General features: G+C 36.6%; 1 protein-coding gene across 2 annotated transcripts; it reads left to right on the top strand.

Moving 5' to 3' along the window:
- The first annotated feature begins 6,397 nt into the window (after positions 1-6,397).
- LOC117619530 (cellulose synthase A catalytic subunit 3 [UDP-forming]) lies at positions 6,398-15,011 on the top strand. 2 transcript variants are annotated; one of them, XM_034349510.1, is made up of 15 exons: positions 6,398-6,977; positions 7,355-7,502; positions 7,766-7,961; positions 8,391-8,611; positions 8,696-8,810; positions 8,910-9,108; positions 9,724-9,990; positions 10,133-10,478; positions 10,578-10,715; positions 10,883-11,008; positions 11,100-11,312; positions 11,436-11,700; positions 12,362-12,564; positions 13,156-13,506; positions 14,107-15,011. In XM_034349510.1, the coding sequence occupies exons 2-15, from the start codon at positions 7,479-7,481 to the stop codon at positions 14,689-14,691; spliced, it is 3,249 nt and encodes a 1,082-aa protein (XP_034205401.1). In that variant the 5' UTR covers positions 6,398-6,977; positions 7,355-7,478; the 3' UTR covers positions 14,692-15,011. The 2 variants fall into 2 exon arrangements, with proteins under 2 accessions (XP_034205401.1, XP_034205402.1); XM_034349511.1 differs by having other exon boundaries at positions 6,398-6,982.
- Positions 15,012-16,488: the final 1,477 nt, after the last annotated feature.

Raw genomic sequence — 16,488 nt, 5'->3', positions numbered from 1 at the left:
TTGTACTCTGATGTTGATTTTAGAAGGCGATTTAGAATGCAACCTCATTTGTTCAATAAAGTCATGCATGATATTTGCAATTATGATGCATACTTTGTTCAAAAGTGTGATGCTACTGGGGTTTTGGGGCTTCTTCCAGAGCAAAAGCTTACAGCTGTTATACGAATGTTGGCGTATGGAGCATCTGCTGATCAGGTGGATGAGATTGCCCGGATGGGGAAGTCCCCTACGTTGGAGGCTTTGGTAAGATTTTGTCAAGCTGTTGAAACTCTGTACACTAGGGACTACCTGCGTAGACCTACTCCTAGGGACCTCCAACGGCTTCTACAAAAACCCGAAGCTCGAGGATTCCCTGGAATGATTGGTAGCATCGACTGCATGCACTGGCAATGGAAGAATTGCCCAACTGCCTGGCAAGGTGATTATGGAAATAGAAAAGGCCAAAAAAGTATCATCCTTGAAGCGGTTGCTGGTTTCGACACATGGGTTTGGCATGCCTTCTTCGGAGTTGCAGGATCACAAAATGACCTCAACGTGCTGGGTCAATCCCCGGTCTTCAACGATGTATTGAGAGGCCAGGGCCCCAATGTCACCTATGAAGTCAACAATACAGTATACCAGACGGGATACTATCTAGCTGATGGCATCTACCCGAGGTGGACGACTTTTGTCAAATCCATTCCGAATCCCCGATCCCAGAAGCAAAAATTATTTGCTACATATCAAGAGGGATACAGGAAAGATGTCGAAAGGTGTTTTGGCATCCTTCAAGCTCGGTGGTTGATTATTCGAGGTGCGGCCCGTATGTTTGATGAGGAGATCCTCCGAAGCATTATGATGACTTGCATCATCCTCCATAATATGATTGTGGAGGATGAGTACGATTATGATGCTTTAGAGGTCTACGAATCGGATCCAATGAACACGGCTTTGACACGGATTTATGAAAGGCCTATGGGGCCAAATGGAGAACCGTTTGAGCCGGAACCGTTGGTGAGGGATGGTCATTTGATGACCCGAATGATAGATCGATATACGGAGATGCAATCTTCGTATATTCATGAAATGCGTCAAGTTCACTTGATGGAGCATCTATGGGCGGTGAAAGGCAATGAAGATTAATGATGGAGCATAGATGATTTGGTTATGTTTTATTTAGTTATGGTTAGGTTGTGTTGTATTTTTATTTATTATGGTTTGGTTGTGGTTGGTTTTTATTATTGTGCCTTGTTTGTACTTTATTTTATTTTATTATGTTTTGTTTGAAGTATGGAATATGTTGAATAAAAAGGTAATTTATTGAATGCTTTGTTTATTAAATAATGAAATGTAATACAAGTCATTATGAATTACTACTAAAATAAAATACATGAATTACAACAACTTTAATAGAAAACAACTAAAATACAAATACATAAAAGATATGCTAACTAATTTAATGGTTTCCATCATTTAACCAATCCGTGTTGCTAGGCCCATCATCCCGAAAAAGTCTTCTTCTCATAACATCCCTTCGTTCTAGCTTCCAAAATTGTTTTGTTTGAGGGGACATATGACTTGTATCCATCGCCATGGTTTCCCGATCTGTCTTGGCCATTTCTTTTTTGGGCAAATACTCCCTTTCTCGTGCATACTCAGCTTGAAGGGCCAACTCGTGATCTTGGCGTTTTTGCTCCATTTCTATTCTTATGCCGTTTTGCCTTGCAATTTCCTCCAAAAATTGTGAATTTTGATTGCTTGAATTACCCGCTTTCTTTGCCTTCGCTGCCTTTCGGCCAATGGGCCTCGGCTCCTTTTCGATGGGTGAGTCTTGACTCATAGGAGAATCGAGAGGTGAATCGGATGTCATTGAATCATGGAGTGGCGTCTCGTTTAACACAACCTCCGGACCTGTCGGAATAATCACGAAGCGTTTGCAATATTTCACCACCTCCCAACATTCATGATGGGTGAAACTTTTTTTGCCACCCCCGGTTGCACCAAACCACATTTGTGCTTGAATCATCTATTGAACAAAAAAATGGAAATGCAATAAATATTTAAAATATATTGGATATGCAAGAAATATTAACAACATATTGAAAATACAAGCAATATTAACAAAATATTGAAAATGCAAGAAATATTAACAACATATTGAAAATGCAAGCAATATTAACAAAATATTGAAAATGCAAGCAATATTAATAAAATATTGAAAATGCAAGCAATATTAACAAAATATTGAAAATGCAAGCAATATTAACAAAATATATACAACATATTGAAAATGCAAGCAATATGAACAAAATATTGAAAATGCAAGCAATATTAACAAAATATATATATTAGGAGATTAAACTTAATAAAAAAAAATTATAAAATACTTACCTCGTTAGTACGATTTTGCCCACTTCTATAGTTGTCCATCGCTTTTGCTAGGGCATTTCTCCATTTTCCCAACTCTTTATTGAGAATTTTTCACCTACTGGATAATGCCATCTCCGTACGAGTAGACCCCGAAATTTTTTCACAAAATTCGGCATGAATTTTTTTCCACATATGAAAAAATTTCATTTCATTGCCGGACACGGGACAATGACAAATTTGGAGCCAAGCCTCACACAAGGAAACATCTTCCATTGTGCTCCAAACCCCTCCGGTTTCGATAGAAGAAGCCATAAAAATATGAAATCAAAATGATAGATGAAAAAGAGGAAAATGTTGTGTAAAAAGAGTGAATAATAGTAGAAGTATAATGAAATGTAAGAGTATTGGTGTTGAAAGTGAAGGGTATTGATAGGTATTTATAAAAAAAATATCAAAATTTTTAAGAATTTTTTACGATTTTTTTTCATATTTTTTTCCCCCAAAAAAGCCTCAGCCATTGGATTAATTTGGAGAAGCAGATCGGAAGGCTGGGGAGGCGACACGTGGCAGCGTACCGTTGGAGCTGGCGTCGCGCTGACGTCAACGGTAAAAAAATTTGAAACGCGCTAGCTGACGTCAGCAAACGCGAGTTGGACCTGGGGCTGGTTTCACCTTCGGGCTGGCCCGAGTTGGTGGGTCCCACACCACCCCCGGGCCTGGGCTGCACGCTGGAGCGAAATTTTTTTTTTTCTGCCCTCGCCTCGGGCTGGCCTGCATTGGTGGAATAGCTCTTATTGACAAATGACATTTTGATATTCCTTCCTTTAAGTAAATAAAAAATTAACTAATTGTTGTTGCTATTTTACGACTCATGTAAAAATAAAAAATAAAAACATTTTCTTTAGGGTGGTGATTTTTCCACTCCCCTTTTATCTACTTACACTCCCTTTTGTTTTTTTAATATTTTTTACTATGAGATAAAAGGAAGTGTAAGTGAACAAAAGAGGAGTGAGAACATATAATTTTAAAAAAATAGAGTGTAAGTGGATAAGAGAGGAGTGGGAAAATCAGTACCCTTTCCTTATCCTAAATTATTGACATTTAACTTTTAGTTCATTTACAATGTGGTCTCGTAATTTGATTAGGCATTTTCGCTTTAAAAAAATATGTGATTTTGGGTTGAGACTTTAGAAGTTTCTATGCGTGTTCGACTCATAACAGAAAGAGACGATTGATGAACGAGAGAGGCGGTTGGGGCATCTGATGTGGTTGTGATTACATGCAATGGGGTGCATCGTAGCTTAGATTTGTACCCACAAACAAGTTACCATGTGATCAGTGCGGTTTGACGACTCCAGGGTTTCTGAGATATCAGATCGCATCGGTTTGATCAGATGTAATAACTAAATTATATTTATAAATAAATAAAAATCGGTGGTTCAGCTTGGCCCATTTTTGTGCACCAATGCACATCTCTTATTATTGTTTAGGCTTATTATCACAAAACGTCCCTAAGGTTTATAAAACTATCAGATTGCATCCTTAATGTTTTTTTGTGTCATTCGTGGTCCTCAAGGTTAACATGTGTGATCACAAATGGTCCATGCCGTTAAGTTCCGTCAAAAACTCTGTTAGTTTGTTGATGTGGCATAAATATATGTCACAAAATATCCCTGAGGTTTACCCACCTATCACAAATGGTCCCTACGAAAATTTTTTATTTTTTATATTTAAAATTTTGGTTTTCTTTTTAAAATTTTTTGAATTTTAAATTATTTAAAAAAATTTTGAATTTTGAATTATTTAAAAATACATATTATATTTTAAATACATGTGGCACTATATTATTGTAATGTGGGCTCCATATATATGCCACATCAACAAACTAATGGAGTTTTTTAAAAAATAATTTAAAATTCATAAAATTTAAAAATGAAAAAACTAATGGTTTAGGGTTCATAAATGGTCCTCAAGATTAAAATCCTTCTATAAATGGTTTTTTCATTTATAAATAATTTTAAAAAGAAAACTAAAATTTTATGAATTTTAAATTAAAAAATTAAAAAAAAATTCTTAGAGACCATTTGTGATAAGTGTGTGAACCTCAGGGATGTTTTGTGATACATATATATGTCACGTCAACAAACTAGCGGAGTTTTTGACGGAACCTAACGGCAGTGGCCATTTGTGATTGCACATACTAATCTTGGGGATCACGAGTGACACAAAAAAATATTAGGGATGCAATCTGATAGTTTCGTAAACTTTAAGGACGTTTTGTGATAATAAGCCTATTGTTTATCGAACACATTTATATCAACCATTCAATACCAATAACTAAAGTCCCTAACTTCTTTTGATTTGATGACATGATTTTTTTAAATAAAAATATCTCTATCTCCAAGGCCAATATGTTTTTTTACAACTATTGTTCAACTTATAATATGAAGTTACCTTTGAATTTGATGTATGTATGAGAATGTAAACTTCTTGATTGTATGAAAATGACCAAACTAAACCGATTACTAAAAAGATTAATTTAGTTATATTATGCTATTAGGTTGAGAATTGAACCGAACCAGTTTGAATTGTGATGTTTCATTGGCTTAATGTACAGTTTGAGACTTAAAACTTAACCAAACCGTTGTGCTCACCTCTCCTTCACGACACATACTTATCGTATGTTTATGAGCTAGAAGGAACAAGACTCGTTGGCATATGTTTGAAAATGATAGATGAATAACATTTTTATGCATTAATTAGTTCTTGTGGGGATATTCTATTTCCAATGTTGTTGTAATTAAAGGTCACAAATTTGAATGATCTCTTCCTAGTTGACTAAAAGAAAAAGAACATAACATTGCGCTAACCCGTTTGATGCACGTTTAAATTTTACTTCTCTAATTAAATTTTATCGTTTTGACTAGTTTGAATAATCTCTTCTTTATTTTTTGATCAATTTAGCAAAAGCATCTCCTTCACCACCTCACAAGAGCCAAGACATTGTTTTTATTTGTCGACATTTATTACTAGTATTTTTTAAGCACTTGAACTTGATATAGTTGATGTGGCCCATAAAATAGTTTATATGATCGGTTAGCCAATTGACTCACTAACAAGAAATTATAATAGAGTGGTTACATACCATTTAAAAATGTATGTGAGTGTGTTTTCATAGATATATGTGCATGTTAAAGGCTATAACAAAGTACATGATGGGTTAATTAACCCATTTAAAATAACATTTTTCATAATATTTATAATATATAATTACTTAAATATTGTAAGTGTGTAATGATAATTATTTTTATTTTATAAATGATATTGGAGAAAGGAGATTCTAACACAAAACTTTGAGTGTTCGAATGTAGAATATACACTTTTAACTACTTGAGTTATAAGTCAGGTCTCATACTATATAATGACAATTGAATTCTATTGTAAACTCTATGATAAACTTTTCGTTTTAAAACTTTCATTTAATTTTTGTTAAAATTTCATGCAATCTATCCAAACTAAAGAAAGTATTTGAAAATATCTTTGTAACAACCAAGATTTGTAATAAAAAAGTTGTAAACATCATCAACCAAGCAAGATGCTCGCAATAGAATGCCATGTTAAGATGAAATAAATAAATAAAGAATGGCGCATGTGTTTTACTTGTTAAAGAAAGCAACATTGATTGAGATCAGGGGAATTTAGCATCTTGTGTATTTCATTTATTTATCATATTTTCTTTATGCATATACAGAAATGACAGATAAATCAATTGATAAAAACAGATATAGTAAAACATTTATCTTCTTCTTACCATAAACATTATATAGGAATTATTTGTATTTAAAAAAAAAAATTATATAGCAAAAAAAGATAGGAGTGATGTTGCAGGAGCTCATTAACCATGGTAAAAAAACCTAGCACTATTGTGCCGCGTGGACAACTGTACAAGCAAATCCGAAGTCTTTTTTTTGTTCGGTCAAATCCATAGCCTTCTAAGACAGACAACAAAACACTGTCAGTAAAATAACCTCACAAGTCATCCAGCTCGGCTGTTACATGCTACAACCTAGAACTGTTTTGCGTTTACTTTTATTTCTTGTTTTGCAATTTTTATTAATTTCACATTTTTTAAACATAAAATTGCAATTTTATGAGGTAATCAGAAGATCAAATTATTGAGGTAGATGGATGTGTTTTCTTCTTGTACAATACAACCAATGCATCTCTGTATCTAAGACTGTCGGCGGGACTTTGGGGAGTGAGAGTCTACAAGCTTTGTAGTTGCTCTGTCTCTTTCGTCTCTCTTAAGCCATTTCCTTCTATACCAACCCATTATTATATAACCATTTACAGCTATACACGGAGTGAGACACTTTTTAGAGAGAGAGTTGTGATTGGCATTGTGGTTTTGTCTGCTTCAATCGATCAATAAAATCACTCCCTCCTTTTCTCTCCGTCTCTTCTGATCTTTGGTCTCCAAAGCAGTGAACTTGTTTTCTGGGTTTTTCAATTTCTCTCTTTTTCTGAGATCTGGTGGAGAATTGGATCGATTTGGGTTTATTTGAAAGTGGGTTCAATTGGGTTTCCTGGATTTAAAAGATTAGTGATAAAGATCGGTTCTTTTTGAGGTAAGGTATGTTTTTGTTGTTGGCGGATTTTAGCTTTGATCAGTTTTTGTTTTATCTTTATTCTTCAGCTTTATGTTGTTCTTACATTAAAGATAAGATTTGGAAATGTTCACTGTGCTGTTCTACAGTGGATGTAACAAATTACAAACTGTTTGGTTGCCGAGAAAACCGAGGAAAAGCCGTATTTTAATTTGCCAGAGTTGAATAAACTATTCAGTGTGATTGGCTTCTTAATAATGGAAACTCCGAAGTTTCAAATTTTACTTCCCCTTGTTCTCTTCCATTTCCGAAGAAATTTTCACTTTTCAGAAGTGATCTATGGTGCAGAGATTGCTTGTTGAGTGGTGCAAAATCTGATTTCACCTTCCTTTTTCCAGGTGCTTAACCCAGATCTGGGGATTTTGAAGTAGAAAAAAAGTACTGAGAGCATGTATAGATCTTGTTGAGACTTAACAAGCATTTTGATCCATTGCTCACATCTAAGCAAAGGAGAGGGTGTCAATGGAGTCAGAAGGAGAAACTGGGGTAAGTATCCCAATCATTCTATTGGTTTTGCAATTTTCCTTCTGTTCGATGAGAAATTGGGAGAAAGTAAGTTCCCCTAATGGGTGAAATGGTTGGAGTAGATACTGTTGTGATTCCAGGAGTGTGTGAAGGGACTGATATTGGAACTAATTTTGGTTGTTCACTATCACTGTCACGATCAGCACCAGTTCCATGACCATCGTCATGACAGTCATCATCATTGCATTTCACTAAATTTTGGTTATTTATGTTTAACTACTTAGGCAAAGCCCGTCAAGAGCCTGGGGGGTCAGGTCTGTCAGATCTGTGGGGATAATGTTGGGAAGACTGCAGATGAGGAACCATTCATTGCCTGCGACGTCTGTGCCTTTCCTGTTTGCAGGCCATGCTATGAGTACGAGAGGAAGGATGGGAATCAGTCTTGCCCTCAATGCAAAACCAGATACAAGAGGCACAAAGGTTAGTAAGATTCCTAATTAGTTTAATTTCTTTATTTTCCATCACGTGGAAATTTTTTTAGTGAAGTTGTTTGCTATTCCAAAATTTTCTGTTTAAGTTGATGACATCTGGATTTCTTCGATTGTGTCAATCATTAGATTTTGAGTTGATTATACATGTTACAGTCATAAATCTGTCTGAAAAAAGGCCAAACTACTTAATTTTATAGAATGTGAATTTGTGCTTATTCTATACCAATACACATGCTGAAGGATATTCCTATACACGCAAGAGGTTTTAACTTCATTTGGAAGTTCTCTTTGGTTAATTAATGGGAAAGAACTTTTCATCACATCTTCTTGAATTATTGCTATATTGCAAGACATTGATTGTTTTTATCACGATTTTGTGGCTGTAATTACTTCATTTTGTGTGTGTGGTTGATTTTAGGAAGTCCTGCAATTCTTGGTGATAGAGAAGAGGATGGTGATGCTGATGATGGTACCAGTGACTTCAACTATACTTCAGAAAATCAAAATGAGAAGCAAAAGATTGCGGAGCGCATGTTGAGCTGGCATATGACATATGGCCGAGGAGAGGATATTGGGGCTCCAAATTATGATAAAGAGGTTTCTCGCAATCATATCCCTTTACTCACCAATGGACAAGAGGTAGGCCAATACATTTGGAGGGCTATTTTGATTCTTAACGTGGAATTTGTACTGGAAATTTACCATTCAAATTGCCAATTTTAGGTTTCCGGAGAACTATCTGCCGCATCACCAGAGCGCCTTTCGATGGCATCTCCTGGAATTGGTGCTGGAAAGCGTGCCCATCCTATTCCTTATGCATCAGATGTAAATCAATCCCGTATGTCTCTCCACATCTCTTGTGTGACGCGTTCTCTGTTTCTTTATGTAGTTTCCTGCCAATATTGTTCCAGGGTCCTTAATTATATTCTTTGTGCAGCTAATATAAGGGTTGTCGATCCTGTGAGGGAGTTTGGTTCTCCTGGGATTGGAAATGTAGCTTGGAAAGAGAGAGTGGATGGCTGGAAGATGAAGCAGGAGAAGAATGTTATTCCAATGAGCACTGGCCAAGCTACTTCAGAAAGAGGGGGTGGAGATATTGATGCCAGATCCGATGTGATTGTGGACGACTCTTTATTGTGGGTTCTGTTTCTTTTGAATTTTCTTTTTCTTTGTAGTTATAATTATCCTGCTTTTGTGTCAGGTCTTGTTAATAGTGTTTTTTTTTTTTGGGCCAAGACACATAAATTTAAAGTTTGTTCTTGTTTGGGAATGTAAGGTTTACTGCACCAGGACAATTTAAAATCTAATAAGAAATGGAGGGGCTAGGGGAACCTTCATTTATCAGTAGTTGTGAACAGTGTTCAAAATCTAATACAATGTCAGGTGGAGATATAGACACCAGCACTGATGTGCTTGTAGACGACTTGTTATTGTGGGTTCTGTCTTGATTGAACTGAGAATTTTTTATTGTTTTCTGTACTATAATTGAGGCTGCTTTAGTATCTGGGTTTGTTGATAGTTTTTAGCAAGGTCGAGAACCTTAAAACTTGCTACTTGTCTTGGTTACATAAGCTTTCCTGGTACATGAAAATTCAACTCTAACCTTTGTTATACCCTTAGTTGTGAACGTAGTAATCTGTGGCACAGAACTTTGCTGTATCCTAATTTAAGTGACATGTTTTCTCCCTTGTTATCTAATAACAGTTTAGCAAGAGCTGATTTTCATATATATACTCTTTTCTATTTTGCAGGAATGATGAAGCAAGGCAGCCTCTCTCCAGAAAGGTCTCTATTCCATCATCTAGAATAAATCCTTACAGGATGGTCATTGTTCTGCGGCTTGTTATCCTCTGTATTTTCTTGCACTATCGATTAACAAATCCTGTGCCCAATGCCTACGCACTGTGGTTAATATCAGTCATATGTGAGATTTGGTTTGCAATATCCTGGATACTCGATCAGTTCCCTAAGTGGCTCCCTGTAAATCGTGAAACATATCTTGACAGACTTTCTTTGAGGTGGGAAAAATTTCTTTGCAGTTATACCTCAGTTATATATGAGTGATGAAATGTGCCTTCAAATCTCAAGTAGCAGTGTCATTTCAGCTTTGAAGTTTTCCTTGTATTTTGAGTTTTAATTCCAATTCCATTTGGGTTTCAGATATGACCGAGAAGGAGAACCATCACAGTTAGCTGCTGTTGACATCTTTGTCAGTACTGTCGATCCATTGAAGGAGCCTCCTATGGTGACAGCAAATACTGTGCTATCTATTCTTGCAGTTGACTACCCAGTTGACAAGGTTTCCTGCTATGTTTCTGATGATGGAGCAGCAATGTTGACGTTTGAAGCTCTGTCTGAAACTTCAGAATTTGCTAGGAAATGGGTCCCTTTCTGCAAGAAGTATGCCATTGAGCCTCGGGCTCCTGAATGGTACTTTACACAGAAGATTGATTACTTGAAGGATAAAGTTCAACCATCATTCGTCAAAGATCGTAGAGCGATGAAGGTAAGTCCTCAGCATACAAATCTAAATAGCTGCTCCTTTCAGTCTGCCCCTTCAAAACAGTGCTGCTCCTTATTGATATTCTTTCCTTTTTGGTTTCAGAGAGAATACGAAGAATTTAAAGTTCGTGTTAATGGGCTTGTTGCAAAGGCCACAAAAATACCTGAAGAAGGATGGATCATGCAAGATGGTACTCCATGGCCTGGAAATAATACTAGAGACCATCCAGGAATGATTCAGGTTGCTATATATTGCGTGACAAATCTCTTTATGCTTCAGGGGCTAGTTATTGAAGTTGATACTGATTGATAGCTCATTCGGAATGCTGAAGCAAAGTTTAAATTATATGATTCCTTGTATGAGCATCATTTTGTACTAAGATTTGTGTTTATTTTGCCACCTATCAGGTTTTCTTAGGCCAAAGTGGAGGGCTCGATGCTGATGGTAATGAACTACCACGTTTAGTCTATGTTTCTCGTGAAAAGCGTCCAGGTTTCCAACATCACAAGAAGGCTGGTGCTATGAATGCACTTGTGCGTATTTTTTATTTTTATTTTTAGAGTTAGTTTTTCTCTTCAGAATTAAGTTTGTCTCCGTCTGATGGTCAAAACAACTCTCTTGTAGGTTCGAGTATCAGCAGTCCTCACCAATGGACCTTTCTTGTTGAATCTTGATTGTGATCACTACATTAACAACAGTAAGGCCTTGAGGGAAGCTATGTGCTTTCTAATGGATCCTAACCTTGGAAAAAATGTGTGCTATGTTCAGTTTCCACAGAGATTTGATGGTATTGATAGAAATGATCGATATGCCAATCGTAATACTGTTTTCTTTGATGTAAGTTCTCCATCCTTACAGTCATCACAGAAACTAGATTTCTGTATTAAGTAGTTACAAGTCTTGCACAGTGGGTTTGCATAGCCTGATTTGTATGTTTATACATTTCCTTCTGGATTTCAGATTAACTTGAGAGGTTTAGATGGCATTCAAGGTCCGGTTTATGTGGGTACTGGATGTGTCTTCAATAGAACAGCCTTGTATGGTTATGAACCTCCTGTTAAGCCTAAGCATAAGAAAGATGGGTTTGTATCTTCACTTTGTGGGGGATCACGGAAGAAGGGTTCAAAATCAAGTAAAAAGGGCTCAGACAAGAAGAAATCAAACAAGCATGTGGATCCTACTGTGCCGATTTTCAGTCTAGAGGATATTGAAGAGGGGGTGGAAGGTAATTTAAGAATTTCTGTTTTGTGTCATTAGTAGATGTATGGGTCGCATCTGTTTTGGGCTGTGTAAAGGGGTATTGAGTATAGTACTACAGACTGAAAGGTGATACTAATTGCCAGTCTTCTGTTTCTTTCTTAGCTTTTTACCTAATCAGTGCTTGAGTAATTTTTACTACAAAGTTGACTGAGTTATCTTTGTGGGTAGCATGTGTATATCATTTATGGGTAGCATGCTATGTCTCATTTATGGCAGCATATCTGATGAACATGTGTATATCATTTATGGGTAGCATGCTATGTCTCATTTATGGCAGCATATCTGATGAACATTCTGGGTATGATGTTTCATATCAGTGTCTAACTAATTGTACTGTTTTATACTTTGTTCCTTCCAAAAAGAGTGGTTTGGACTGTATAATAATGTACTCCTTTTAGTTTACATGTAGAAATGCTCATCATTAAACCCAACTGCTGTGTATTCTCTGTGTTAGCTTGTACATAATTTCATCTAATATAATTGAGGTAGTTGATTATACATCATGCCTACTTTTAGGTGGCATAATCATGGGTCAATGCTTGAAATTTGCTTGTTTTCTGTTGTTTCCGTTGTTAATTCTATTATTTGGGACTCAAAACATTTCATATGCACATTTTCAAAATCAGGTGCTGGATTTGATGATGAGAAGTCATTATTGATGTCTCAAATGAGCCTGGAAAAGAGGTTTGGTCAGTCTGCCGTTTTTGTTGCCTCCACACTGATGGAGAACGGTGGTGTTCCTCAATCTGCGACTCCAGAAACTCTTCTTAAAGAAGCTATTCATGTTATCAGCTGTGGATATGAAGACAAAACTGATTGGGGAAATGAGGTATGACATTCTTGCCAGTGTATCTGTTACCTTTTATGCTATCCTTTTATTTCCATTGCAACAAGGAAATAATTGCAAATGTAGTTACAAGTATCACCTTTGAAATCCAATTGTCTAGATATAAATATGTTGGCTGCGTGGAAAACTGTGGTTTTGTAAATATTGAACTACCTTGGTCTAATTTGGCATGGGTCAAATATGCCTGTATCTGTGGAGACTTGTTACACATAAGAAAATTATAGTCCTAGCGAATTCTTATAAAATTTCATATACCTTCTGATGTTCTTTCTTTTTCCTCCTCGCTTTCTGGTTATACTTTCTTATAAATTTTTAGGAGCAGTCATTCTCTTTTTTTTTTTTAAAAAAAAAAAATTGGACTTATGATGGCCTACTTTAACAAAGGCAGGCCACCAAATACAGTTCTTACTGATATCTTCAATGGACTTAGTCTGCTCATGTTGTGTATTCTCTCATCCTGAAAGCTTTTGCTATTGGGTGAAAATTTCAGTTGACCATGGTTTTCCTTTTATTTTCTGTTTCTTTTCCTCATTTTTGTTCACTCTTAAGATGATGATTATCTGTCTCCCATAGATTGGATGGATCTATGGTTCTGTCACAGAAGATATTCTCACGGGATTCAAGATGCATGCCCGTGGGTGGAGGTCTATATACTGCATGCCTAAGCGCCCAGCCTTTAAAGGGTCTGCTCCTATTAATCTTTCAGATCGTCTGAACCAAGTGCTTCGATGGGCCTTGGGTTCTGTGGAAATTCTTCTTAGTCGGCATTGTCCTATCTGGTATGGTTACAGCGGTAGGCTAAAATGGCTGGAGAGATTTGCATATGTCAACACTACCATTTACCCAATCACTTCCATACCTCTTCTGATGTACTGTACATTGCCAGCTGTCTGTCTTCTTACGAACAAGTTTATCATTCCACAGGTTTGTCATCATAATTTCCTTGTGTGCTAGACTGTTCTCTCGGTCTTTGTTTAATTTTTTTTTTTTTCTTGTTGCCTTTCCTTATAGAGCACCCTCTGAGGCAATGTTTGAGAAGGATGATTAGCTTGGACTTCATGTGCAATCAACGAATAGTATGGGTGTTGTTTTCTAACTTGGAAGGATTAGGATGGACCATTCATAAGAGGTTCATGCCTAAACTTATCTATTAATCCCACCACTTTCAAGGGGATTAGTGGGGATAAGTTTTAGACATCAATCTCATATGAGTAGTCCACCTTAATCCTCCAAGTTAGAAGACAACACCCACATTCTTCCTTGATTGCACATGAAATCTAAGCAGCATTTTACTAGTCCAAGCTAGTCCATCTAATCCTCCATATCAAACATGGCCTCAATGTAGTCTCTCTTCTCAGTACAGGGGTGCTAGTGCAACTCTACTTGTTTAAGAATTGATAGGGTTTGTATATTGATGTACCTTTGAATATATATCTTCTGCGAGTCAATTTGCGTGTACTGTGAAAATTTATTAAAAGATGGTTGTACGGCTTCATTAATTTTTTTGGCTCATTCTGTTTGCAGATTAGCAACATTGCGAGTATATGGTTCATCTCCCTCTTTCTTTCCATCTTTGCAACTGGTATTCTAGAGATGAGGTGGAGTGGTGTCGGAATTGACGAGTGGTGGAGAAATGAACAGTTTTGGGTTATTGGTGGTGTTTCAGCCCATCTTTTTGCGGTCGTCCAAGGTCTCCTCAAAGTCCTTGCTGGTATTGACACCAACTTCACTGTCACCTCCAAGGCATCAGACGAAGACGGGGACTTTGCTGAACTCTACATGTTTAAATGGACAACCCTTCTCATCCCACCAACAACTCTCCTCATCATAAACTTGGTGGGAGTTGTTGCGGGTATATCTTATGCCATCAACAGTGGTTACCAGTCATGGGGTCCCCTCTTTGGTAAGCTCTTCTTTGCCTTTTGGGTGATCGTCCATTTATATCCCTTCCTCAAAGGTCTCATGGGACGCCAGAACCGTACTCCTACCATTGTCATCGTGTGGTCGATTCTGCTTGCTTCAATTTTCTCTTTGTTATGGGTGAGGGTTGATCCCTTTACCACACGAGTCACCGGTCCAGATGTTGAGCAGTGTGGAATCAACTGCTAGACAGAAAGACGACGTCACTTTCGTTAAATTCAAATTCAAATTTATTTTGTTAGCCCAATTAAAGCTGGAGAGGTGGGAGGAGTTAATTGTCTTATATTTTGTTCTTATCGTTCTTTCCGTCAACTGTTTGTCCATGAAGCTTACACACTGTCTGTAGATGATAGGAGGTTAAAAAAGAATATGTTTTTTTTATTGTAATGTAAGAAGGGTGAATTTCATGTAATACTACTTTGAACATAACTTATTTTTATGTGAGATCTGAGGACTGTCAGTGGAACAGTAATTTATTACAGTTTTAGAATTTCATGGCAACTTTGTTCTGTATTCTGAGTACCTTTTGTTCTAGTTATGCTTCAACAAATTTGCTTCACAAGCTATTTGAACTAGCCATCACTTTCTTTTTTGGTGTTATTATTATTTTTCTCTTGGGCATATAAGAAAGAAAGAAAACTCGAATATCGTTTAACTTTCACGATCCCAATCGCGCATGCAAGCGTTTCATGGGCCTCTTGGTGTTTGTTTAATAATGGCGAAAGAAACCGTTTTGTGTCTTTCTAATGACTCTTACTTGAGGGGAATTTAAACTCGGGTGTAGAGTGGGGAGTATATCCGCTCAATCAACTTGGTTAAGTCCAAATCTATAACTTCATTCAATATATAATGAATGGTTTCATTACTAATATTACCAAGACCTTTTGTGATAAAACTTCACATCTATTGGGCTTTGTAGGTGGTTAAGTTAGGAACAATATTGGTATTGCTAGTGTATGTTCATAAGGTTTATATGTTCTTTGCCTTGCTTTGCGTTTGTTTGTTTGTTTGTTTTTTTTTCCTTTGCTTGCTTGTCATCGACATTGCCCCAAACTTAACCACTTACAAAGCCTAGCAAGTGTGAAGTTTTATTACAAAAAGGCTCAATGATACTAGTCGTGGAACCATTCATTTTATATTATATTTTATTTTGTCAAATTTCTGATATGGGACTTGTATTCTTCAACCAGCGCTTAATATCTTCTCCAATTTGAGGATTATTATATATCATGCGCGGGGATAAAAGAAGAGCTGCAAATAATTGGTTATGTGACTTGGTTTTTCTTATTACACATGCAACATGCTATGGCAAAACTAAGAAACTAACAAAAAGTGTTTGTATATTGTTAGAGAAAAGATGAAGAGCTGCAAATAATTGGTTATGTGACTTTTGGTTTTTCTTATTACACATGCAACATGCTATGGCAAAACTAAGAAACTAACAAAAAGTGTTTGTATATTGTTAGAGAAAAGATGAGCAATATTCAGAGAAGGAAGAGAAAGAAGAGAAGAATGAATGAATGCTTGTATTCTGTCACACTCTCTTTGCTTACATAGAGCACTCGGTAGTGAGTAGAGAGAAGAGATTCTTCTCTAACAGAATGCAGCTGTCACCTTATAAGGTGTTTACACTTGTCATCGCAAAACTAAGCTAGAGAATCCACTTGGACTATGATCCATTGGTTCTAATTACATCTCAAAAATGAAATAAACATAAATGATAGTAATAGAGCTTGGTGACTTCAGCTTCAAGAAAAGCAGCTGCAGGATTACATTCCAACATTCTGGACCATGGGCCTTGATTAGGTGACCATGAAATTGGGAAACCAAGCACGGTGCACCATCTTAGATTCAAAAGGGCAACAGCAAGGTTCTCCACAGAATCTTTAAAAAGCTGTACTATTCGTGATTCAGCTTCCAAGTCTTCAGCAAAGATGAAGTCATCCTCAAATTCTGCCTTTTCTGGAAAGCTGCCATCTTCTTCAC

The sequence above is a fragment of the Prunus dulcis genome, chromosome 2, assembly GCF_902201215.1.
Source record: "Prunus dulcis chromosome 2, ALMONDv2, whole genome shotgun sequence".
In the NCBI taxonomy this organism is placed as follows: domain Eukaryota; kingdom Viridiplantae; phylum Streptophyta; class Magnoliopsida; order Rosales; family Rosaceae; genus Prunus; species Prunus dulcis.
This window is presented reverse-complemented; position numbering and strand designations above follow the sequence as displayed.

What these genes read in the sequence shown, in the direction of transcription:
- LOC117619530 (XM_034349510.1), top strand. Translation starts at nt 7,479, where the DNA reads ATGGAGTCAGAAGGAGAAACTGGG. An exon ending in CTTGACAGACTTTCTTTGAG is followed by an intron (nt 9,991 to 10,132) that starts GTGGGAAAAATT and finishes TTTGGGTTTCAG; the next exon opens with ATATGACCGAGAAGGAGAAC. An exon ending in CTGGTGCTATGAATGCACTT is followed by an intron (nt 11,009 to 11,099) that starts GTGCGTATTTTT and finishes ACTCTCTTGTAG; the next exon opens with GTTCGAGTATCAGCAGTCCT.